Genomic DNA, 24,549 nt, shown 5'->3' with positions numbered 1-24,549 from the left:
CCTGTAGATATTACCACACACACTGCTCCCTGTAGATATTACCACACACACTCAGTGGCGGATTAAGTAGACCATGGGCCCTGGGCTGTTACCCAAACTTGGGCCCCCCTTCCTCACCGCCGCCCTGCCGCGCCGTAACTATTTTTGACACTACTTTTTTGGGCAAGCATTAACAGTGTTACGATTTCCCTTGTCACAGGGCTGTGTCCCTACATACTGAGAGTATCACACTGTGCAGGGACACAACCTCCTGACAAGGGGAATTGTCTATCAGTCCTGGACTGCAGAAAGACTTTTTGTGAAATACAAGGATTCCTATAATAAACATGTCAGGAGAGGTGACAGATTCTCTATAAATCTAGTGACTCACAGGTGACGACGTCTCAGATTCTAGTAGTTTTTTTCCTCTTTTCTTCTCCATCCGGTCCAGCGCTCATGAAGACTTCTCCCGGCCATGACTCATTTCTGCAGAATTTGCCACTCAGACGTCTCCTCACTTTTCCAACATTTCCACACCTATAAACGAAAATAAAGTTATCATGGTGCCACATACTGTGCCCCTAAATATAATAGCACCAAACACTGCGTGCCTGAATATAATAATACCACACACTGTAAAACACCACATACACACAGCCCCCTGTACATAGTGCCACACACAGCCCCTGTAGATATTACACACCCCCATAGATATCGCCATACACAGCCCCCTCTATATATCACACATCCTCCCCGTAGAGAGCGTTACACACAGCCCCATATAGATAGTGCCATACAGCCCCCTGTAGAGAGCGCCACACAGCCCTCCCCCTCTTGTAAATAGCACCAAAAAGAGCGCCACACACATACCACTGTGGATAGCACTACACAGCCCCCCCTTGTATATAGTGCCACACAGCGCTCCCCCTTGTATATAGTGCCACACAGCGCTCCTCTTGTATATAGTGCCACACAGCGCTCCCCCTTGTATATAGTGCCACACAGCGCTCCCCCTTGTATATAGTGCCACACAGCGCTCCCCCTTGTATATAGTGGCACACAGCGCTCCCCCTTGTATATAGTGGCACACAGCGCTCCGCCTTGTATATAGTGGCACACAGCGCTCCGCCTTGTATATAGTGGCACAAGGTTATGTACATATTTAAAAACTTTATATCATAATTTTTATATATATATTACCCAATTACCCTAATATAGACATGTAATATATTACAATTTACGGTAAACAATGACTATTACAAATAAAAGGTCTATTTTAGGGTAAAACTATGTTATTACCAAAAAAAATAGCTGAAACGTAAAAAAGCTTATTTTTTTTACTATTTTTTTCAAACTTTATGAATACAAATTGTAAAATAGCAAAAAAGGTGTGTATAAAAAACGAAACCTGCATTGTCTACGGAAAAAACGTCGCAAAAATCACGTAGTTTTTATTTATTTTTTATAAAAATGTGTGTTTGGTGCAACTTTGTAATTACGTTTTATTAAAAAATATTTTTACTTTTTGAGATACAGCTGCTTTGTATCCTGTATCCATCAGGTCAGCAGGACTGACAGGATCAGTGACACGCAGGATCCACCTCAAATCTATCACATCTAAGATTATAATTTAGCGCAGGGCCCGTTTCACTGATCCCGTCAGTCCTGCTGACCTGACGGATACAGGATACAAAGCAGCTGTATCTCAAAAAGTGAAAATATTTTTTAATAAAACGTAATTACAAAGTTGCACCAAACACACATTTTTATAAAAAATAAATAAAAACGACGTGATTTTTGCGACGTTTTTTCCGTAGACAATGCAGGTTTCATTTTTTATTGTTTTTATACACACCTTTTTTGCTATTTTAGAATTTTTATTCATAAAGTTTGAAAATAATAGTAAAAAAATAAGCTTTTTTACTTTTTAGCTATTTTTTTTGGTAATAACATAGTTTTACCCTAAAATAGACCTTTTATTTGTGATCGTCATTGTTTACCGTAAATTTTTATATATTACATGTCTATATTAGGGTAATTGGGTCAGCGCTAGCGTTACAACAATGATTGGCGGGGGGGGAACGGTTTTTATTGGGGTGGGTATTTTATGTGTATTTATTATTTCATTTTTTTTGCACTTTACTTTCCTATTTTTTTATTACTGTGGTCTGATCCTCAAAGGTCAAAAAAGACCTTTGGGGAACTTTATATATTTTTTTTCTTTCTTTTACACCATGTTTTTCCACTGTAACTGGAGCTGCACAGCAGCCCCAATTACAAGGGAAATCAGCCCTCTCATAGTGACGATTGTCACTAATAGGGCTGTGCTGGGTCTAGTAAGACCCAGCAGCAGTCTGCCACTAACGGCACCCGGCGATCATGTGACCAGTCACATGATCACCGGGAGGAATAGAGACAGCGCCGCTGCTGCTGTCTCTATTCCTATACACAGCGTTCATTGAACGCTGTGTAAAAAGACATCGGAGAAGACAGAAGCAGCGAAAGCCGACATTCAGCTGCCCGATCGCGCGGGCAGCAAGTTAAAACCCGAGCCGTAGAAAGTCTATGACTCGGGTTTTAAAGACCCGTCCCTGACCGCTGGCCGTAAAAATACAGCCAGCGGTCGGGAACCAGTTGGGCAGGAGGATAAGCCTGCTGTACTGACCTCAGCGCCGGTGACCGACCGCCCGGCTCTTGTCTTGCAGATTCGGAGTAACAGAACAGCCGTCCGTCGCTGTTCTGTTACTCAATGGCGGCGGCCCGCACTTGTCAGGGAGGCGTGTCCTACCCCTTTCCCGGCCAATTCCCTGCTCCTCCCCTCCTCATCTTCGTTAGTTAGCAAGATGATGTGCGGTTCGGGCTGCCATGGGCCCCCTGGGAGCCTCGGGCGGCCGCCCGAATCGCCCATATGATAATCCGCCACTGCACACACTGCTCCCTGTAGATATTACCACACACTGCTCCCTGTAGATATTACCACACACACTGCTCCCTGTAGATATTACCACACACACTGCTCCCTGTAGGGAATGCCACACACACTGCTCCCTGTAGATATTACCACACACTGCTCCCTGTAGATATTAACACACACACTGCTCCCTGTAGGGAATGCCACACACTGCTCCCTGTAGATATTACCACACACTGCTCCCTGTAGATATTACCACACGCTGCGCCCTGTAGATATTACCACACGCTGCTCCCTGTAGAGATTACCACACACACTGCTCTCTGTAGATATTACCACACGCTGCTCCCTGTAGATATTACCACACGCTGCTCCCTGTAGATATTACCACACGCTGCTCCCTGTAGATATTACCACACACAGTGCTCCCTGTAGATATTACCACACACAGTGCTCCCTGTAGATATTACCACACAGTGCTCCCTGTAGATATTACCACACAGTGCTCCCTGTAGATATTACCACACACTGCTCCCTGTAAGTATTACCACACACTGCTCCCTGTAGATATTACCACACACACACACACTGCTCCCTGTAGATATTACCACACACACACTGAGATATTACCACACACTGCTCCCTGTAGATATTACCACACACTGCTCCATGTAGATATTATCACACACACTGCTCCCTGTAGATATTACCACACACTGCTCCCTGTAGGGAGTGCCACACAGTGCTCCCTGTAGATAGGGCCACACACTGCCCCCCTGTAGATAGGGCCACACACTGCCCCCCTGTAGATAGGGCCACACACTGCCCCCCTGTAGATAGGGCCACACACTGCCCCCCTGTAGATAGGGCCACACACAGCCCCCCTGTAGATAGGGCCACACACAGCCCCCCTGTAGATAGGGCCACACACAGCCCCCCTGTAGATAGGGCCACACACAGCCCACCTGTACATAGCGCCACACACATCCCCCTGTAGATAGCGCCACACTCAGTGCCCCTTGTAGATGGCGCTCAACACTGCCCCTGTAGATAGCACCACAAACAGCCCAACTGTAGATAGCGCCACACACAGCCCCCCTGTATAGGGCCACATACAGCCCCCCTGTAGATAGGGCCACACACAGCCCCCCTGTAGATAGGGCCACACACAGCCCCCCTGTAGATAGGGCCACACACATCGCCCCTGTAGATAGGGCCACACACAGCCCCCTGTAGATAGCACCACACTCAGTGCCCCTTGTAGATGCCGCTCCAGACTGCCCCCTGCAGATAGCGCCACACACAGCCCCCTGTAGATAGCGCCACACACAGCCCCCTGTAGATCGCGCCACAAACAGCCCTACTGTGGATCGCGCCACACACAGCCCCCCTGTAGATAGCACCATACCCCCTTGTAGAAAGCACCATACCCCCTTGTAGATTGCGCCACACACAGCCCTCCTGTAGCTTGCGCCACACACAGCCCTCCAGTAGATTGCTCCACACACAGCCCCCTGTAGATAGCGCCACACACATCACCTTGTGGATAATGCCACACACATCCCCTTGTAGATAACGCCACACCCCCCTTGTACATAGTGCCACAAAGGGACGGCCAGAACGGTGTGCCATTGCACTGGGTGCATCACTCCAGCAGGTGGAAGGGGGCGCTGCGCTGGCTACCTTTCCCCTGCTTGTTTCAGAAGCGCCCGGGCCCGGCGACTCAGCATCCGCCTTTCCGCCCGTAGCAGCCATAGCGGCTACATCGGGCATGAGGACGCCCATGCTGCCAGTCGGGATGGGCCCCCCATGGCCGGCGGCACCGCTAGCAGCTGCTACAGCTGTAGCAACGCCACATTCAATAGTGTCTGCATCATTAGTACACAGGTACTATTGAATACTATAGCAAAGCAGGAAGGTATCTCCCTACTCTGCTATCTGCTAGCGCCACTGTGTGGCTGGGGATTCCGCTCCTGGATGGAGCGCTTGATGTCTCTGTCCATATATGGACAGTGACAACTCCTGAAGCGGAATCCCCGTCCACAGCGTTGCCGATGCGGTGACCGGGGATTCCACTTCAGTAGAGGCCCTTGACGTCACTGACCATAAGTAGACAGAGTCATCAAGCGCTCCGTCCAGGAGCGGAATCTCCGGCCACAGGGGGATTCCGCTCTTTCAGGGAGCTACAGTAGCGCTATGTACAGGAAGGGGGGGGGGGGGTTCTATCATCTACAAGGGGGCTCTGTGGCACTATCTACAATGGGGCTGTGTGGCACTATCTACAGGGGAATCTGTGAGTGGTGGGCTGATGGTCATTTAAGTGAGAGTGGCGGGCTGATGGTCATTTTACTGTGAGTGGGGGGCTAATGGTCATTTTACTGGGAGTGGGGGGCTGATGGTCTTCAAGTGGTTTTCACCTCTGACCTCCAATTAAAGTTAATAGGAGGCAGAAAATACCTGTGGCGTTGGCTTGGAGCTTTTTTTGCCTACGTCTTTTCCGTTAGCTTCAACGGCTTAAAAAATCACGCAAAAAAAACAAAACCCTCAAACAACGCTGTCAATTTAAAATCTGCCTTCAAATTCCTGAAGGAATTTTGAGGAAGATATTTTCTACCTTACAAAAAACGCTGTGTGAACATCCTGACACCTTATAGGAACCTGACATACACAATGATACAGTCATTACCCAAACACCTCCAGTGCTGTTACTGTAGAATTTCCCAGCATTCCCAGCAGTGTCACCTCTCCAGTCAGCAGCTCAGTCATCTTGTAGATCAGTTCTAAGATCTTCTTCTCATGTATCCGGGAGTGAGGGGGAGGCTCTGTGATGGGACTACTGCTCCATCCTCCTGACTCATGGATGATGGGAGTCGTACAGTCACACGATGTCTTCTTCACTATTGTGTACTCCTGTGTATGGAGAGAGACACTTAGAGAACTGAACACAGTATTCCCCCCTCAGTAGAAAGAGGGAGATTGTGACCCCGCTGTATAGACCTCTAGTGACCCCACATCTGTAATACTGGAGACCTCACCTACAAAAAGACATTGAGAAAATAGAACGAGGCCAAAACTAAAAAGGATATAATATTGGGGGACTAGATGGACCATGTGCTCTCCTCCTGCCGTCATCTTCTATGTTTCTATATAGATGTCATCCTGATCCTCCTGGTTCCTGGTCATTCTCATTGCTCTACAACATTACTATTGCTGCATTGGTGACATGACACATCACTGACCATATTGGTGGCTGATCTTCAGCTTCTTGACGTCACTTGGAAGGTCTGGACGCTGTTATACAGGACACTGGATTCTTCCTATTATGTATTGTCCCTTCCCTATGTGGGACTTGTTCTATAATATAGAAAAGTTTACCTCTCCGCTCAACAGGTAGATGATCTCCAAGGTGAAGTCTAATATTCTTCTGCTCATCTCATTCCTGTCCTTGTCCATCCTTGGTGGGTCATTCAGGAGAAGATACGTTGTGGAGCAGAAGATGAGAAAACTGGAGGATCTAGTACTGCAGACGTCTTTATGAAGAAAGGAGAAGATGGAGATCATACAGGGGACAACATCATGTGTGACATACAGAACCTCACTTATTGATCATTGAGAGAAACATCTTCTCCTTGTTAGGCGGTTCTTGTAACTCCTATAGAAGTGAATGGAGAGACACAATCTGCTCAGGTCCTCCTGCTATATAATCTGCTGCCAACAGATCAGACTGGTGGTCAATGTGACAGATGCCCTTTATGAATGAATACACCCCTAATATAAGTTTTTACAGATATTAGAAGTTACCTCAGAGATCCTGGATCTTAAGAGACATCTAAAATTCTTAATTATTATAGTATTCCCCTTTTCCTTGTAGATTATTTTACCGGATAGTAACTTTATTCACATCTGAAAGACAGATACTAACCATGGTTAATGGGAACCGGCGGTCAAGTGTGCATGTGCGGAAGGTCCGGCCAGTCCTGCGAGCATGTGCGGAAGGTCCCGCCAGTCCTGCGAGCATGTGCGGAAGGTCCGGCCAGTCCTGCGAGCATGTGCGGAAGGTCCCGCCAGTCCTGCGAGCATGTGCGGAAGGTCCCGCCAGTCCTGCGAGCATGTGCGGAGTTTACCAACTAAAGATTTACTATTGCTCCCTTATGGGTCTCAGTGTTCTGAATCCCTTACTCTTCTCCATCTAAAATTTTGGTCAAATTTACCTCTGGTCTTGATGTTACCTCCCTGCTATCTAGAGTGTCTAACAGTTATCTCCTCTTTCACCTCCCACTTCCTTAAGATTAACATGGAGAAAACGGAATCATCTTTTCCCCATTTCACTCAACCCCCTTACCAGAACTATCAAATCACAGTTAATGGCTCCACACATTTCCCAGTCTCACAGGTCCGCTGCATTGGGATAATCCTTAATTTCAAATAGCACAGCCAAGCGCTTACCACTTCTTGCTGTCTCCACCTCAAAAACTCTCTTGAAGTCAGTCTTTCCTCGAACAGACAAACATGCTAGTATATATGCCCTCATCATCTACTGTCTAGACTACTCCAACATCCTTCTCTGTGGCTTCCCATCTAACACCATTGCACCCCTCCTACCAATTCTCAACTCAGCTGCAAGGGTAAATCTACCACTCCCCTCATTCCACCTCTGCGGTCACTGGCCACCCATTGCCTACTAAATTAAGTTATACATATTAAAAATGACATGCAAGGCTGTCAACAAACCATCCCCTCCATACATCTCTGCCCTAATCTCCTGATACCTCCCCACACATAATCTCCGGTCCTCACAAGACCTTCTTTGTTCTCATTTTATCTGTTCCTCACATCATCGTCTAGAAGATTTCTCCCGTGCATCCCCCATACTCTGGAACTCTTTAACCCAACACATCAGATCTCTCCCACCATCCAAACCTTCACTAGTAACCTGAACACCCCCTCTTCAGAAAAGCTTACACCCTAAAATAACCGGCTGCCACTACTCCACCGGATGACCAGCTTCTACCCTCAACTACTGTCTCCTCTTGTAGTGTCTATGCGGGCAGGGTCTCTCTCCTATAGTAGAGTGCAGTCTACGCAGGCAGAGTCTCTCCTCTTGTAGAGTGCAGTCTATGTGGGCAGGGTCTCTCCTTCTCTTGTAGAGTGCAGTCTACGCGGGCAGGGTCTCTCCTTCTCTTGTAGAGTGCAGTCTACGCGGGCAGGGTCTCTCTGCTATTGTAGAGTACAGTCTACGCGGGCAGGGTCTCTCCTTCTCTTGTAGAGTGCAGTCTACGTGGGCAGGGTCTCTCCTTCTCTTGTAGAGTGAAGTCTACGCGAGCAGGGTCTCACTTCTTGTAGAGTGCAGTCTATGTGGGCAGTGTCTCCTCTTGTTGAGTGCAGTCTACGCGGGCAGGGTCTCTCCTTCTCTTGTAGAGTGTAGTCTATGTGGGCAGGGTCTCCTCTTGTTGAGTGCAGTCTACGCGGGCAGGGTCTCTCCTTCTCTTGTAGAGTGCAGTCTACACAGGCAGGGTCTCTCCTTCTCTTGTCGAGTGCAGTCTACACGGGAAGGGTCTCTCCTCTTGTAGAGTGTAGTCTACGTGGGCAGGGTCTCCCGTCTCTTGTAGAGTGCAGTCTACGCGGGCAGGGTCTCTCCTCTTGTAGAGTGCAGTCTATGTGGGCAGGGTCTCTCCTTCTCTTGTAGAGTGTAGTCTACATGGGCAGGGTCTCTCGTCTCTTGTAGAGTGCAGTCTACGCGGGCAGGGTCTCTCCTCTTGTAGAGTGCAGTCTATGTGGGCAGTGTCTCTCCTTCTCTTGTAGAGTGTAGTCTATGTGGGCAGGTCTCTCCTTCTCTTGTAGAGTGCAGTCTATGTGGGCAGTGTCTCCTCTTGTTGAGTGCAGTCTACGCGGGCAGGGTCTCTCCTTCTCTTGTAGAGTGTAGTCTACGTGGGCAGGGTCTCTCCTTCTCTTGTAGAGTGCAGTCTATGTGGGCAGGGTCTCTCCTTCTCTTGTAGAGTGCAGTTTACGCGGGCAGGGTCTCTCCTTCTCTTGTAGAGTGCAGTCTACGCAGGCAGGGTCTCTCCTCTTGTAGAGTGCAGTCTATGTGGGCAAGGTCTCTCCTTCTCTTGTAGAGTGTAGTCTATGTGGGCAGGGTCTCTCCTTCTCTTGTAGAGTGCAGTCTACGCGGGCAGGGTCTCTCCTCTTGTAGAGTGCAGTCTATGTGGGCAAGGTCTCTCCTTCTCTTGTAGAGTGTAGTCTACGCGGGCAGGGTCTCTCCTTCTCTTGTGGAGTGCAGTCTACGCGGGCAGGGTCTCTCCTCTTGTATAGTGCAGTCTATGTGGGCAGGGTCTCTCCTTCTCTTGTAGGGTGTAGTCTATGTGGGCAGGGTCTCTCCTTCTCTTGTAGAGTGCAGTTTAAGCGGCAGGGTCTCTCCTTCTCTGGTAGAGTGCAGTCTACGCGGCAGGGTCTCTCCTTCTCTGGTAGAGTGCAGTCTATGTGGGCAGGGTCTCTTCTTCTCTTGTAGAGTGCAGTCTACGCGGGCAAGGTCTCTCTCCTATTGTAGAGTACAGTCTACGCGGCCAGGGTCTCTCCTTCTCTTGTAGAGTGCAGTCTATGTGGGCAGGGTCTCTCCTTCTCTTGTAGAGTGCAGTCTACGTGGGCAGGGTCTCTCCTTCTCTTGTAGAGTGCAGTCTATCTGGGCAGGGTCTCTCCTTCTCTTGTAGAGTGCAGGCTACGCGGGCAGGGTCTCTCCTTCTCTTGTAGAGTGCAGTCTACACGGGCAGGGTCTCTCCTTCTCTTGTAGAGTGCAGTCTATGTGGGCAGGGTCTCTCCTTCTCTTGTAGAGTGCAGGCTACGCGGGCAGGGTCTCTCCTTCTCTTGTAGAGTGCAGTCTACACGGGCAGGGTCTCTCCTTCTCTTGTAGAGTGCAGTCTATGTGGGCAGGGTCTCTCCTTCTCTTGTAGAGTGCAGTATACGCGGGTAGGGTCTCTCCTTCTCTTGTAGAGTGCAGTCTATGTGGGCAGGGTCTCTCCTTCTCTTGTAGAGTGCAGGCTACGTGGGCAGGGTCTCTCCTTCTCTTGTAGAGTGCAGTCTATGCGGGCAGGTTCTCTCCTTCTCTTGTAGAGTGCAGTATACGCGGGTAGGGTCTCTCCTTCTCTTGTAGAGTGCAGTCTATGTGGGCAGGGTCTCTCCTTCTCTTGTAGAGTGCAGGCTACGCGGGCAGGGTCTCTCCTTCTCTTGTAGAGTGCAGTCTACACGGGCAGGGTCTCCTTCTCTTGTAGAGTGCAGTCTACACGGGCAGGGTCTCTCCTTCTCTTGTAGAGTGCAGTCTACGAGGGCAGGGTCTCTCTCCCTCTGGACCAGTCTGTCATTCATTAATGTTTGTCTCTTCTTATGTACTTAACCCCTTGGACACGCAGCCAATTCAAATTTTTCCTCCCTCCTTCCAAAAGCCAGAACTTTTTTGTTTTTCCGTTGGCATAGCCGTATGAGAACATGTCTTGTGCTGGACGTGAAGTAATTTTAAAAGGGGTTTTCCACGATCGGACAACGGATGACCTCCACTGGATAGGCCATCAGTATATGATGGTGGGGGTCCGACACCCGCACCGATCAGCTGCTCCTGCTGCCGGATGTTTTGAACGGTATGCAGTAGTTGGAGCCGAAAGCAAATGGCTCCGACCACTGCACAGCGGACGTTCTGCAGAACTAAAGGCTCTGCTCCTATTCACTTTAACACTGCAGCACGACCGCTCTATTCCGTGACCGGAGCATCTGCTTTCAGCATGGACGTCTGGTGAACGGAGGCAGCTGGAGCAGATGATCGGTGCAGAGTCCGGGTGTCGGACCCCCACAGATCATATACCGATGACCTATCTGGTGAAGGTCATCAGTTGTCCGATCGTGGAAAACCCCTTTAATGTCCCCTATAATGTGCTGGGAAAGAGGAAACAATTGTGGGCTGGAATAGCGGAAAACGCAGTGAATCCTATTGTACTTTGGGTTTCGCTTTTGCGGCGTTCACCATGCGGTAGAAATGACTTGTTACCTTTATTCTTCAACACAATTACGACGACACCAAATTTATATATTTATCTTCTACAAGGAAAGAAAAATTTGTTCAAAAAAGAAAAAACTGTTTTGCGTTGCCATTTTGTGAGATAGAACGTTTTATATTTCCGGTGATTGCGCGGTGTGGGGGGGGGTTATATTTCCGGTGACAGCGCGGTGTGAGGGGGTTTATATTTCCGGTGATTGCACGATGTGAGGGGTTTTATATTCCCGGTAATTGCGCGGTGTGAGGGGGTTTTATATTCCCGGTGATTGTGCGGTGTGAGGGGGTTATATTTCCGGTGATTGCGCGTGTGAGGGGTTTTATATTCCCGGTGATTGCGCGGTGTGAGGGGGTTTTATATTCCCGGTGATTGCGCGGTGTGAGGGGTTTATATTTCCGGTGATTGCGCGTTGTGAGGAGGTTTATATTTCCGGTGATTGCGCGGGTGAGGGGGTTTATATTTCCGGTGATTGCGCGGTGTGAGGGGTTTATATTTCCGGTGACTGCGCGGTGTGAGGGGTTTTATATTTCCGGTGAGTGCGCGGTGTGGGGGGGTTTATATTTCCGGTAAGTGCGTGGTGTGAGGGGGTTTATATTTCCGGTGACTACGCGGTGTGAGGGGTTTTATATTTACGGTGATTGCGCGGTGTGAGGGGGTTTATATTTCCGGTGACTGCGCGGTGTGAGGGGTTTTATATTTCCGGTGATTGCGCGGTGTGAGGGGTTTTATATTTCCGGTGATTGCGCGGTGTGGGGGGTTTTATATTTCCGGTGATTGCGCGGTGTGAGAGGTTTTATATTTCCGGTGATTGCGTGGTGTGAGGGGGGTTTATATTTCCGGTGATTGCGCGGTGTGGGGAGTTTTATATTTCCGGTGATTGCGCGGTGTGAAGGGTTTTATATTTCCGGTGATTGCGCGGTGTGAGGGGTTTATATTTCCGGTGATTGCGCGGTGTGAGGGGTTTATATTTCCGGTGATTGTGCGGTGTGAGGGGTTTTATATTTCCGGTGATTGCGCGGTGTGAGGGGTTTTATATTTCCGGTGATTGCGCGGTGTGAAGGGGTTTTATATTTCCGGTGATTGCGCGGTGTGAGGGGTTTATATTTCCTGTGATTGCGCGGTGTGGGGGGGGTTTTATATTTCCGGTGATTGCGCGGTGTGAGGGGTTTATATTTCCGGTGATTGCGCGGTGTGGGGGGTTTTATATTTCCGGTGATTGCGCGGTGTGAGGGGTTTATATTTCCGGTGATTGGGCGGTGTGGGGGGTTTATATTTCCGGTGATTGCGCGGTGTGGGGGGTTTTATATTTCCGGTGATTGCGCGGTGTGGGGGGTTTTATATTTCCGGTGATTGCGCGGTGTGAGGGGTTTTATATTTCCGGTGATTGCGCGGTGTGAGGGGTTTATATTTCCGGTGATTGCGCGGTGTGAGGGGTTTATATTTCCGGTGATTGCGCGGTGTGGGGGGGGGGGTTTATATTTCCGGTGATTGCGCGGTGTGGGGGGTTTTATATTTCCGGTGATTGCGCGGTGTGAGGGGTTTTATATTTCCGGTGATTGCGCGGTGTGAGGTTTATATTTCCGGTGATTGCGCGGTGTGAGGGGTTTATATTTCCGGTGATTGCGCGGTGTGAGGGGTTTATATTTCCGGTGATTGCGCGGTGTGAGGGGGTTTATATTTCCTGTGATTGCACGGTGTGGGGGGGTTTATATTTCCGGTGATTGCGCGGTGTGAGGGGTTTTATATTTCCGGTGATTGCGCGGTGTGAGGGGGTTTATATTTCCGGTGATTGCGCGGTGTCGGGGGTTTATATTTCCGGTGATTGCGCGGTGTGAGGGGGTTTATATTTCTGGTGACTGCGCGGTGTGAGGGGTTTTATATTTCCGATGATTGCACGGTGTGGGGGGTTTTATATTTCCGATGATTGCACGGTGTGGGGGGTTTTATATTTCCGGTGATTGCGCGGTGTGAGGGGTTTATATTTCCGGTGATTGCGCGGTGTGAGGTGTTTTATATTTCCGGTGATTGCGCGGTGTGAGGGGGTTTTATATTTCCGGTGATTGCGCGGTGTGAGGGGTTTTATATTTCCGGTGATTGCGCGGTGTGAGGTGTTTTATATTTCCGGTGATTGCGCGGTGTGAGGGGGTTTTATATTTCCGGTGATTGCGCGGTGTGAGGGGGTTTATATTTCCGGTGATTGCGGGGTGTGAGGGTTTTATATTTCCGGTGATTGCGCGATGTGAGGGGTTTTATATTTCCGGTGATTGCGCGGTGTGTGGGGGGGTTTATATTTCCGGTGATTGCGCGGTGTGAGGGGTTTATATTTCCGGTGATTGCGCGGTGTGGGGGGTTTTATATTTCCGGTGATTGCGCGGTGTGAGGGGTTTATATTTCTGGTGATTGGGCGGTGTGGGGGGTTTATATTTCCGGTGATTGTGCGGTGTGGGGGGTTTTATATTTCCGGTGATTGCGCGGTGTGGGGTGTTTTATATTTCCGGTGATTGCGCGGTGTGAGGGGGTTTTATATTTCCGGTGATTGCGCGGTGTGAGGGGTTTTATATTTCCGGTGATTGCGCGGTGTGAGGGGGTTTTATATTTCCGGTGATTGCGCGGTGTGAGGGGGTTTATATTTCCGGTGATTGCGCGGTGTGAGGGTTTTATATTTCCGGTGATTGCGCGATGTGAGGGGTTTTATATTCCCGGTAATTGCACGGTGTGAGGGGGTTTTATATTCCCGGTGATTGTGCGGTGTGAGGGGGTTATATTTCCGGTGATTGCGCGTGTGAGGGGTTTTATATTCCCGGTGATTGCGCGGTGTGAGGGGGTTTTATATTCCCGGTGATTGCGCGGTGTGAGGGGTTTATATTTCCGGTGATTGCGCGTTGTGAGGAGGTTTATATTTCCGGTGATTGCGCGGGTGAGGGGGTTTATATTTCCGGTGATTGCGCGGTGTGAGGGGTTTATATTTCCGGTGACTGCGCGGTGTGAGGGGTTTTATATTTCCGGTGAGTGTGCGGTGTGGGGGGGGTTTATATTTCCGGTAAGTGCGCGTTGTGAGGGGGTTTATATTTCCGGTGACTACGCGGTGTGAGGGGTTTTATATTTACGGTGATTGCGCGGTGTGAGGGGGTTTATATTTCCGGTGACTGCGCGGTGTGAGGGGTTTTATATTTCCGGTGATTGCGCGGTGTGAGGGGTTTTATATTTCCGGTGATTGCGCGGTGTGGGGGGTTTTATATTTCCGGTGATTGCGCGGTGTGAGAGGTTTTATATTTCCGGTGATTGCGTGGTGTGAGGGGGGTTTATATTTCCGGTGATTGCGCGGTGTGGGGAGTTTTATATTTCCGGTGATTGCGCGGTGTGAAGGGTTTTATATTTCCGGTGATTGCGCGGTGTGAGGGGTTTATATTTCCGGTGATTGCGCGGTGTGAGGGGTTTATATTTCCGGTGATTGCGCGGTGTGAGGGGTTTTATATTTCCGGTGATTGCGCGGTGTGAGGGGTTTTATATTTCCGGTGATTGCGCGGTGTGAAGGGGTTTTATATTTCCGGTGATTGCGCGGTGTGAGGGGTTTATATTTCCGGTGATTGCGCGGTGTGGGGGGTTTTATATTTCCGGTGATTGCGCGGTGTGAGGGGTTTATATTTCCGGTGATTGGGCGGTGTGGGGGGTTTATATTTCCGGTGATTGCGCGGTGTGGGGTGTTTTATATTTCCGGTGATTGCGCGGTGTGAGGGGTTTATATTTCCGGTGATTGCGCGGTGTGGGGGGTTTTATATTTCCGGTGATTGCGCGGTGTGAGGGGTTTATATTTCCGGTGATTGGGCGGTGTGGGGGGTTTATATTTCCGGTGATTGCGCGGTGTGGGGTGTTTTATATTTCCGGTGATTGCGCGGTGTGGGGGGTTTTATATTTCCGGTGATTGCGCGGTGTGAGGGGTTTTATATTTCCGGTGATTGCGCGGTGTGAGGGGTTTATATTTCCGGTGATTGCGCGGCGTGAGGGGTTTATATTTCCGGTGATTGCGCGGTGTGGGGGGGGGGGTTTATATTTCCGGTGATTGCGCGGTGTGAGGGGTTTTATATTTCCGGTGATTGCGCGGTGTGAGGTTTATATTTCCGGTGATTGCGCGGTGTGAGGGGTTTATATTTCCGGTGATTGCGAGGTGTGAGGGGTTTATATTTCCGGTGATTGCGCGGTGTGAGGGGGTTTATATTTCCGGTGATTGCACGGTGTGGGGGGGTTTATATTTCCGGTGATTGCGCAGTGTGAGGGGTTTTATATTTCCGGTGATTGCGCGGTGTGAGGGGGTTTATATTTCCGGTGATTGCGCGGTGTCGGGGGTTTATATTTCCGGTGATTGCGCGGTGTGAGGGGGTTTATATTTCTGGTGACTGCGCGGTGTGAGGGGTTTTATATTTCCGAGGATTGCGCGGTGTGGGGGGTTTTATATTTCCGGTGATTGCGCGGTGTGAGGGGTTTATATTTCCGGTGATTGCGCGGTGTGAGGTGTTTTATATTTCCGGTGATTGCGCGGTGTGAGGGGGTTTTATATTTCCGGTGATTGCGCGGTGTGAGGGGTTTTATATTTCCGGTGATTGCGCGGTGTGAGGTGTTTTATATTTCCGGTGATTGCGCGGAGTGAGGGGGTTTTATATTTCCGGTGATTGCGCGGTGTGAGGGGGTTTATATTTCCGGTGATTGCGGGGTGTGAGGGTTTTATATTTCCGGTGATTGCGCGATGTGAGGGGTTTTATATTTCCGGTGATTGCGCGGTGTGTGGGGGGGGTTTATATTTCCGGTGATTGCGCGGTGTGAGGGGTTTATATTTCCGGTGATTGCGCGGTGTGGGGGGTTTTATATTTCCGGTGATTGCGCGGTGTGAGGGGTTTATATTTCTGGTGATTGGGCGGTGTGGGGGGTTTATATTTCCGGTGATTGTGCGGTGTGGGGGGTTTTATATTTCCGGTGATTGCGCGGTGTGGGGTGTTTTATATTTCCGGTGATTGCGCGGTGTGAGGGGGTTTTATATTTCCGGTGATTGCGCGGTGTGAGGGGTTTTATATTTCCGGTGATTGCGCGGTGTGAGGGGGTTTTATATTTCCGGTGATTGCGCGGTGTGAGGGGGTTTATATTTCCGGTGATTGCGCGGTATGAGGGTTTTATATTTCCGGTGATTGCGCGATGTGAGGGGTTTTATATTTCCGGTGATTGCGCGGTGTGTGGGGGGGGGGGTTTATATTTCCGGTGATTGCGCGGTGTGAGGGGTATTATATTTCCGGTGATTGCGCGGTGTGAGGGGTTTATATTTCCGGTGATTGCGCGGTGTGTGGGGTTTTATATTTCCGGTGATTGCGCAGTGTGAGGGGTTTTATATTTCCGGTGATTGCGCGGTGTGAGGGGTTTTATATTTCGGGTGATTGCGCGGTGTGTGGGGGGGGGGTTTATATTTCGGGTGATTGCGCGGTGTGAGGGGTTTTATATTTCCGGTGATTGCGCGGTGTGAGGGGTTTATATTTCCGGTGATTGCACGGTGTGAGGGGTTTTATATATTCGGTGATTGCGCGGTGTGAGGGGTTTATATCTCCGGTGATTGCGCGGTGTGAGGGGTTTATATTTCCGGTGATTGCGCGGTGTGAGGGGTTTATATTTCCGGTGATTGCGCGGTGTGGGGGGGGGGGGGTTTATATTTCCGGTGATTGCGCGGTGTGAGGGGGTTTATATTTCCGGTGATTGCACGGTGTGGGGGTTTTATATTTCCGGTGAGTGTGCGGTGTGAGGGGTTTTATATTTCCGGTGATTGCGCGGTGTGAGGGGGTTTATATTTCCGGTGATTGCGCGGTGTGAGGAGTTTATATTTCCGGTGATTGCGCGGTGTGAGGGGTTTTATATTTCCGGTGATTGCGTGGTGTGAGGGGTTTATATTTCCGGTGATTGCGCGGTGTGAGGGGGTTTATATTTCCGGTGATTGCGCGGTGTGAGGGGTTTTATATTTCCGGTGATTGCGCGGTGTGGGCGGTTTTATATTTCCGGTGATTGCGCGGTGTGAGGGGTTTTATATTTCCGGTGATTGCGCGGTGTGAGGGGTTTATATTTCCGGTGATTGCGCGGTGTGAGGGGGTTTATATTTCCGGTGACTGCGCGGTGTGAGGGGTTTTATATTTCCGGTGATTGCGCGGTGTGAGGGGGTTTATATTTCCGGTGATTGCGCGGTGTGAGGGGTTTATATTTCTGGTGATTGCGCGGTGTGAGCGGGGTTTATATTTCCGTGATTGCGCGGTGTGAGGGGTTTATATTTCTGGTGATTGCGCGGTGTGAGCGGGGTTTATATTTCCGGTGATTGCGCGGTGTGAGGGGGTTTATATTTCCGGTGATTGCGCGGTGTGAGGGGGTTTATATTTCCGGTGATTGCGCGGTGTGAGGGGTTTTATATTTCCGATGATTGCGCGGTGTGAGGGGTTTATATTTCCGGTGATTGCGCGGTGTGAGGGGTTTTATATTTCCGGTGATTGCGCGGTGTGAGGGGGTTTATATTTCCGATGATTGCGCGGTGTGGGGGGTTTTATATTTCCGGTGATTGCGCGGTGTGAGGAGTTTTATATTTCCGGTGATTGCGCGGTGTGAGGGGGTTTATATTTCCGGTGATTGCGCGGTGTGAGGGGTTTATATTTCCGGTGATTGCGCGGTGTGAGGGGTTTATATTTACGGTGATTGCGCGGTGTGAGGGGTTTATATTTCCGGTGATTGCGCGGTGTGAGGGGTTTTATATTTCCGGTGATTGCGCGGTGTGTGGGGGTTTTCTATTTCCGGTGATTGCGCGGTGTGAGGGGTTTTCTATTTCCGGTGATTGCGCGGTGTGAGGGGTTTTCTATTTCCGGTGATTGCGCGGTGTGAGGGGTTTATATTTCCTGTGATTGCGCGGTGTGAGGGGTTTTATATTTCCGGTGATTGCTCGGTGTGTGGGGGGGTTATATTTCCGGTGATTGCGCGGTGTGAGGGGTTTATATTTCCGGTGATTGCGCGGTGTGAGGGGTTTATATTTCGGGTGATTGCGCGGTGTGAGGGGTTTTATATTTCCGGTGATTGCGCAGTGTGAGGGGTTTATATTTCCGGTGATTGCGCACTGTGGGGGGTTTATATTTCCGGTGATTGCGCGGTGTGAGGGGTTTTATATTTCCGGTGATTGCGCGGTGTGAGGGGTTTTATATTTCCGGTGATTGCGCGGTGTGAGGGGTTTATATTTCCGGTGATTGCGCGGTGTGAGGGGTTTATATTTCCGGTGATTGCGCGATGTGAGGGGGTTTATATTTCCGGTGATTGCGCGGTGTGAGGGGTTTATATTTCCGGTGATTGCGCGGTGTGGGGGGGGGGGGGTTATATTTCCGGTGATTGCGCGGTGTGAGGGGTTTATATTTCCGGTGATTGCGCGGTGTGAGGGGTTTATATTTCGGGTGATTGCGCGGTGTGAGGGGTTTTATATTTCCGGTGATTGCGCAGTGTGAGGGGTTTATATTTCCGGTGATTGCGCACTGTGGGGGGTTTATATTTCCGGTGATTGCGCGGTGTGAGGGGTTTTATATTTCCGGTGATTGCGCGGTGTGAGGGGTTTTATATTTCCGGTGATTGCGCGGTGTGAGGGGTTTATATTTCCGGTGATTGCGTGGTGTGAGGGGTTTATATTTCCGGTGATTGCGCGATGTGAGGGGGTTTATATTTCCGGTGATTGCGCGGTGTGAGGGGTTTATATTTCCGGTGATTGCGCGGTGTGGGGGGTTTATATTTCCGGTGATTGCGCGGTGTGAGGGGGTTTATATTTCCGGTGATTGCGCGGTGTGAGGGGGTTTATATTTCCGGTGATTGCGCGGTGTTGAGGGGTTTATATTTCCGGTGATTGCACGGTGTGGGGGGGGGTTTATATTTCCGGTGATTGCGCGGTGTGGGGGGTTTATATTTCCGGTGATTGCGCGGTGTGAGGGGGTTTATATTTCCGGTGATTGCGCGGTGTGAGGGGGTTTATATTTCCGGTGATTGCGCGGTGTGAGGGGTTTATATTTCCGGTGATTGCGGGGTGTGAGGGGGTTTATATTTCCGGTGATTGCGCGGTGTGAGGGGTTTTATATTTCCGGTGATTGCGCGGTGTGAGGGGTTTATATTTCCGGTGATTGCGCGGGGTGAGGGGGGTTTATATAACCGGTCGGCATCGCGCAGTTTCTTCGGAGGACAGAGGAAGCCGCGATCTCTAACTGATCAGATGCCGCGGTCACTATTAATTACGGTATCTGAGGGGTTAAGCGGCCGGGATTGCGCTGTCTCCGATCTTGGCGGTTGCAGGCGGTTGTCAGTAGTCGTGTACGGTGCAGGCTCCGCTCCTTCTAGTGTGACGGCGCACGTACAGCATAATACTATAGATCTGATGTCACCAAGGGGTTAAACCCTCCTGTATTTCATATTTACAGCGCTAATAATAAATAATAATAATTACCAACACTGTGCCAGACAAAAACGCACCAAAACCGGACAGAAATGACCTCATGTAACCTTACTACTGCATCATGGGAAACCTCCTGACTGATAACAGAGAGAACACTAAACAACAGCGGTGACCGGAAGTCATGTAGACGCGACCAGCGCTGCTCTCTACCTCATAGACGGCAACAGCTGAAGGACCAGTAATGACGTCACCACCATGTGACCGGGACAAGAGAGGCGGAGCTTATAACTGGAGAGGAGGCATAGCCCCACCCCTCATGTGACGTAATCATGAACGCTTCTCAACATAGTACAGGAGACCGGACCACTCACAGAGCTCCGCCCCACATGTCACGTGATCAGCTTCACAGGTCTTTCCTCCACCACTTTTCTCAAATGATAAGCTCCACCCCTCCCGTCCCAGTCACGTGGTGTTGATGTCATCACAGGTCCTTTTACTTCAACACATTATATTTTGCACAGTTTAGCACCGATCACTCCTTCATCGCTCATATGATGCTCAGGACCCCTCATGTCACTTGATCATCACACATGTCCTTCATACATCGCTCAAACGTCTAAACTCCCCCCCCCCTGATGCCGCGGTCACGTGACCTTGATATCCCAGGTCCTTCCACCTCCGCCTCTCTCCACTAATAAGCTCCGCCTTTTCCTGTCACTTGGTGGTGACGTCATCACAGGTCCTTCAGCTGTTACGTGATGAGGTAAAGAGCAGCGCTGGTCGGGTGTTCTCTCTGTTGTCAATCATTGAGTGACCCCGCCCACTGGACTCCTAGCCCAGATTTAACCCCTCCAGTGCCGGCCTCTTTGGGGTATTTCTGGTCTTTGTAGTGGTCGGATGTTTTGTGGGACGAGTCGTGTTTTGTAATGACATAATATTCGGGACATACAACTTATTCACTGACCTTTATACATTTCTTGTTCATGTCGTTCACCGTGCGGTTTAAGGGAATGTTCACACGTAGCGAATACGACCCACAACACGCAAGGAAATCACCCCGAATATTCACCCCAAATGGTGGACGTATAATCCTCCAGAATATCTACTACAGAAATACAACAAGGCCGATCCCCACCTCTCCGAGCGTTACCATAGCAACACGTCCCTGCTCTTCCGGCTGTGTCCAGGTGACCCCTATAATGACATGTGACCTCTCCAGCCTGTGATTGGCTGCAAGGGTCACATGACGCCTTCTTTTTTATATATGTGTAACCTGCAGCGTTGCTGTGAACACGCGGTGGAGCCGCAGAGGATTCTGGGAACAATGGCGTTTGTTGCAGAACTTGACTTTCCATTGCACTTAATGTGGAAATTCTGCAACAAATGCGCAGCGAATCCGCGGTATAAATGCGATATCCTGCGTGTCTATAATCCGCACCGCAGGTTAACCCCTTAATCACCAGGACGGGTTTAGTTGTTCCCTCAGATCTATTTCTTGGTTATTTTTCTGCCGGTCCCGCGGTGCGAGGATTAGATTCTGCGGGACGATACCAAATTTCTATGTTTTTTTTCATGATGTGCGATATTTACATAGAAATAACTTTTTGTTAGAAAACAATGTTATTTAGTGTCGCCATATTCTCATAGTTGCCAACAGTCCTGAATTTGCCGGGACTGTCCCAAATTTACAGAGACAGTCCCGGCAAATAACTGTCCCGGCCATTTTCAATTGTATTTGCATCCTCAGGACGCAGGTACTACTGAATACTGTGGCGGAGCAGGAAACTCTCCGCTCCCTGCTCTGCCATTCACTCCTCCGGGAGCGGAATACCCGGCCAGAGCGTCGGCAACCCTCTGACTGGGGATTCTACACTTAGCCTGGGCTCAGTCACTTACACATTAACGTTACTGAAGTGTTTAGACAGTGAATAGACATTCATTTAGTCAGTGCATAGTGACACTGCGTTGTTCACGATCTGCTGTCTTATACTGACACATTAACGTTACTGAAGTGTTTAGACAGTGAATAGACATTCCTTCCAGCCAGGACGCGATGTCTATTCACAATCCCGACACTTCATTAACGTTTACAGCAGAGCAAAGCGTAATCTCCCTGTAACCGGTCATTTACAGCGAGATCTCGCGAGATTACACTTGGCTCTGCTGTAAGTACCACAGAAACGTGATTGTGAATAGACATGGCGTCCTGGCTGGAGTTTCCTGCTCCGCCACAGTATTCAGTAGTACCTGCGTCCTGAGGATGCAAATGTGGTAATATCTACAGGGAGCAGTGTGTGTGGCCCTATCTACAGGGAGCAGTATGTGTGGTAATATCTACAGGGAGCAGTGTGTGTGGTAATATCTACAGGGAGCAGTGTGTGGTAATATCTACAGGGAGCAGTGTGTGGTAATATGTACAGGGAGCAGTGTGTGGTAATATGTACAGGGAGCAGTGTGTGGTAATATGTACAGGGAGCAGTGTGTGGTAATATCTACAGGGAGCAGTGTGTGTGTGTGGTAATATCTACAGGGAGCAGTGTGGTAATATTTACAGGGAGCAGTGTGTGTGGTAATATCTACAGGGAGCAGTGTGTGTGGTAATATGTACAGGGAGCAGTGTGTGTAGTAATATCTACAGGGAGCAGTGTGTGTGTGGTAATATCTACAGGGAGCAGTGTGTGGTAATATCTACAGGGAGCAGTGTGTGTGTGGTAATATATACAGGGAGCAGTGTGTGGTAATATCTACAGGGAGCAGTGTGTGTGGTAATATCTACAGGGAGCAGTGTGTGTGTGGTAATATATACAGGGAGCAGTGTGTGGTAATATCTACAGGGAGCAGTGTGTGTGGTAATATATACAGGGAGCAGTGTGTGGTAATATCTACAGGGAGCAGTGTGTGGTAATATGTACAGGGAGCAGTGTGTGGTAATATCTACAGGGGGGCTGTGTGTGGCCCTATCTATAGTGGGCTGTGTGTGGTGATATCTACAGGGGGCTTTGTGTGGCATTATCTACAGGGAGCAGTCTGTGTGGTAATATCTACAGGGAGCAGTGTGTGTGGTATTCCCTACAGGGAGCAGTGTGTGTGGTAATATCTACAGGGAGCAGTGTGTGTGGTAATATCTACAAGGAGCAGTGTGTGTGGTAATATCTAGAGGGAGCAGTGTGTGTGGTAATATCTACAAGGAGCAGTGTGTGTGGTAATATCTACAGGAAGCAGTGTGTGGTAATATCTACAGGGAGCAGTGTGGTAATATTTACAGGGAGCAGTGTGTGTGGTAATATCTACAGGGAGCAGTGTGTGTGGTAATATGTACAGGGAGCAGTGTGTGTAGTAATATCTACAGGGAGCAGTGTGTGTGTGGTAATATCTACAGGGAGCAGTGTGTGGTAATATCTACAGGGAGCAGTGTGTGTGGTAATATATACAGGGAGCAGTGTGTGGTAATATCTACAGGGAGCAGTGTGTGTGGTAATATCTACAGGGAGCAGTGTGTGTGTGTGGTAATATCTACAGGGAGCAGTGTGTGGTAATATCTACAGGGAGCAGTGTGTGTGGTAATATATACAGGGAGCAGTGTGTGGTAATATCTACAGGGAGCAGTGTGTGTGGTAATATGTACAGGGAGCAGTGTGTGGTAATATCTACAGGGGGGGCTGTGTGTGGCCCTATCTATAGTGGGCTGTGTGTGGTGATATCTACAGGGGGCTTTGTGTGGCATTATCTACAGGGAGCAGTCTGTGTGGTAATATCTACAGGGAGCAGTGTGTGTGGCATTCCCTACAGGGAGCAGTGTGTGTGGTAATATCTACAGGGAGCAGTGTGTGGTAATATCTACAGGGAGCACTGTGTGTGGTAATATCTACAGGGAGCAGAGTGTGGTAATATCTACAGGGAGCAGTGTGTGTGGTAATATCTACAAGGAGCAGTGTGTGTGGTAATATCTAGAGGGAGCAGTGTGTGTGGTAATATCTACAAGGAGCAGTGTGTGTGGTAATATCTACAGGAAGCAGTGTGTGGTAATATCTACAGGGAGCAGTGTGTGGTAATATCTACAGGGAGCAGTGTGTGTGGTAATATCTACAGGAAGCAGTGTGTGGTAATATCTACAGGGAGCAGTGTGTGGTAATATCTACAGGGAGCAGTGTGTGTGGTAATATCTACAGGAAGCAGTGTGTGGTAATATCTACAGGGAGCAGTGTGTGTGGTAATATATACAGGGAGCAGTGTGTGTGGTAATATCTACAGGAAGCAGTGTGTGGTAATATCTACAAGGAGCAGTGTGTAGTACTAACTACAGGGAGCAGTGTGTAGTAATATCTACAGGGAGCAGTGTGTGGTAATAATATGTACAGGGAGCAGTGTGTGTGGTAATATCTACAGGGAGCAGTGTGTGTGGTAATATCTACAGGGAGCAGTGTGTGTGGTAATATCTACAGGGAGCAGTGTGTGTGGTAATATCTACAGGGGGCAGTGTGTGTGGTAATATCTACAGGGAGCAGTGTGTGTGGTAATATCTACAGGGAGCAGTGTGTGTGGTAATATCTACAGGGAGCAGTGTGTGTGGTAATATCTACAGGGAGCAGAGTGTGGTAATATCTACAGGGAGCAGTGTGTGTGGTAATATCTACAGGGGGCATTGTGTGTGGTAATATCTACAAGGAGCAGTGTGTGTGGTAATATCTACAGGGAGCAGTGTGTGTGGTAATATCTACAGGGAGCAGTGTGTGGTAATATCTACAAGGAGCAGTGTGTGTGGTAATATCTACAGGGAGCACTGTGTGTGGTAATATCTACAGGGGGCAGTGTGTGTGGTAATATCTACAGGGAGCAGTGTGTGGTAATATCTACAGGGGAGCAGTGTGTGTGTGTGGTAATATATACAGGGAGCAGTGTGTGTGTGGTAATATCTACAGGAAGCAGTGTGTGTGGTTATATTTACAGGGAGCAGCGTGTGTGGTAATATCTACAGGGGGCAGTGTGTGGTAATATATACAGGGAGCAGTGTGTGGTAATATCTACAGGGAGCAGCGTGTGTGGTAATATCTACAGGGGGCAGTGTGTGTGTGTGTGGCATTCTCTACAGGGAGCAGTGTCTGGTAATATCTACAGGGAGCAGTGTCTGGTAATATCTACAGGGAGCAGTGTGTGTGGTAATATCTACAGGAAGCAGTGTGTGTGGTTATATT

The 24,549-nt window shown here is 49.3% G+C and overlaps 1 protein-coding gene and 1 long non-coding RNA gene across 5 annotated transcripts in view; one reads left to right on the top strand and one right to left on the bottom strand.

Moving 5' to 3' along the window:
* LOC142730505 (oocyte zinc finger protein XlCOF29-like) overlaps positions 1-20,536 on the bottom strand; it is a 31,160-nt gene extending 10,624 nt beyond the window's left edge. Inside the window, exons 1-4 of one of the 4 annotated variants that reach the window (XM_075849355.1) lie at positions 20,322-20,536; positions 6,266-6,420; positions 5,633-5,800; positions 371-516 (exon numbers count right to left, since the gene is read on the bottom strand). In XM_075849355.1, the coding sequence (XP_075705470.1) occupies positions 460-516; positions 5,633-5,800; positions 6,266-6,420; positions 20,322-20,331 (390 nt within the window). In that variant the 5' untranslated portion in view covers positions 20,332-20,536 and the 3' untranslated portion in view covers positions 371-459. Of the gene's footprint in view, positions 1-370; positions 517-5,632; positions 5,801-6,265; positions 8,853-19,567; positions 19,775-20,321 lie in introns of those variants that run through there. The other 3 variants (XM_075849357.1, XM_075849356.1, XM_075849354.1) reach the window with 3 other exon arrangements.
* LOC142730506 (uncharacterized) overlaps positions 19,111-24,549 on the top strand; it is a 28,530-nt gene continuing 23,091 nt past the window's right edge. Inside the window, exon 1 of the long non-coding RNA XR_012878923.1 lies at positions 19,111-20,120. This is a non-coding gene — a long non-coding RNA (uncharacterized LOC142730506). The remainder of the gene's footprint in view (positions 20,121-24,549) is intronic.

The sequence above is a fragment of the Rhinoderma darwinii genome, unplaced genomic scaffold, assembly GCF_050947455.1.
Source record: "Rhinoderma darwinii isolate aRhiDar2 unplaced genomic scaffold, aRhiDar2.hap1 Scaffold_751, whole genome shotgun sequence".
Lineage (NCBI taxonomy): Eukaryota > Metazoa > Chordata > Amphibia > Anura > Rhinodermatidae > Rhinoderma > Rhinoderma darwinii.
Note: the sequence above shows the minus strand (reverse complement) of the source record. Positions and strands in the feature narration are given on the sequence as shown.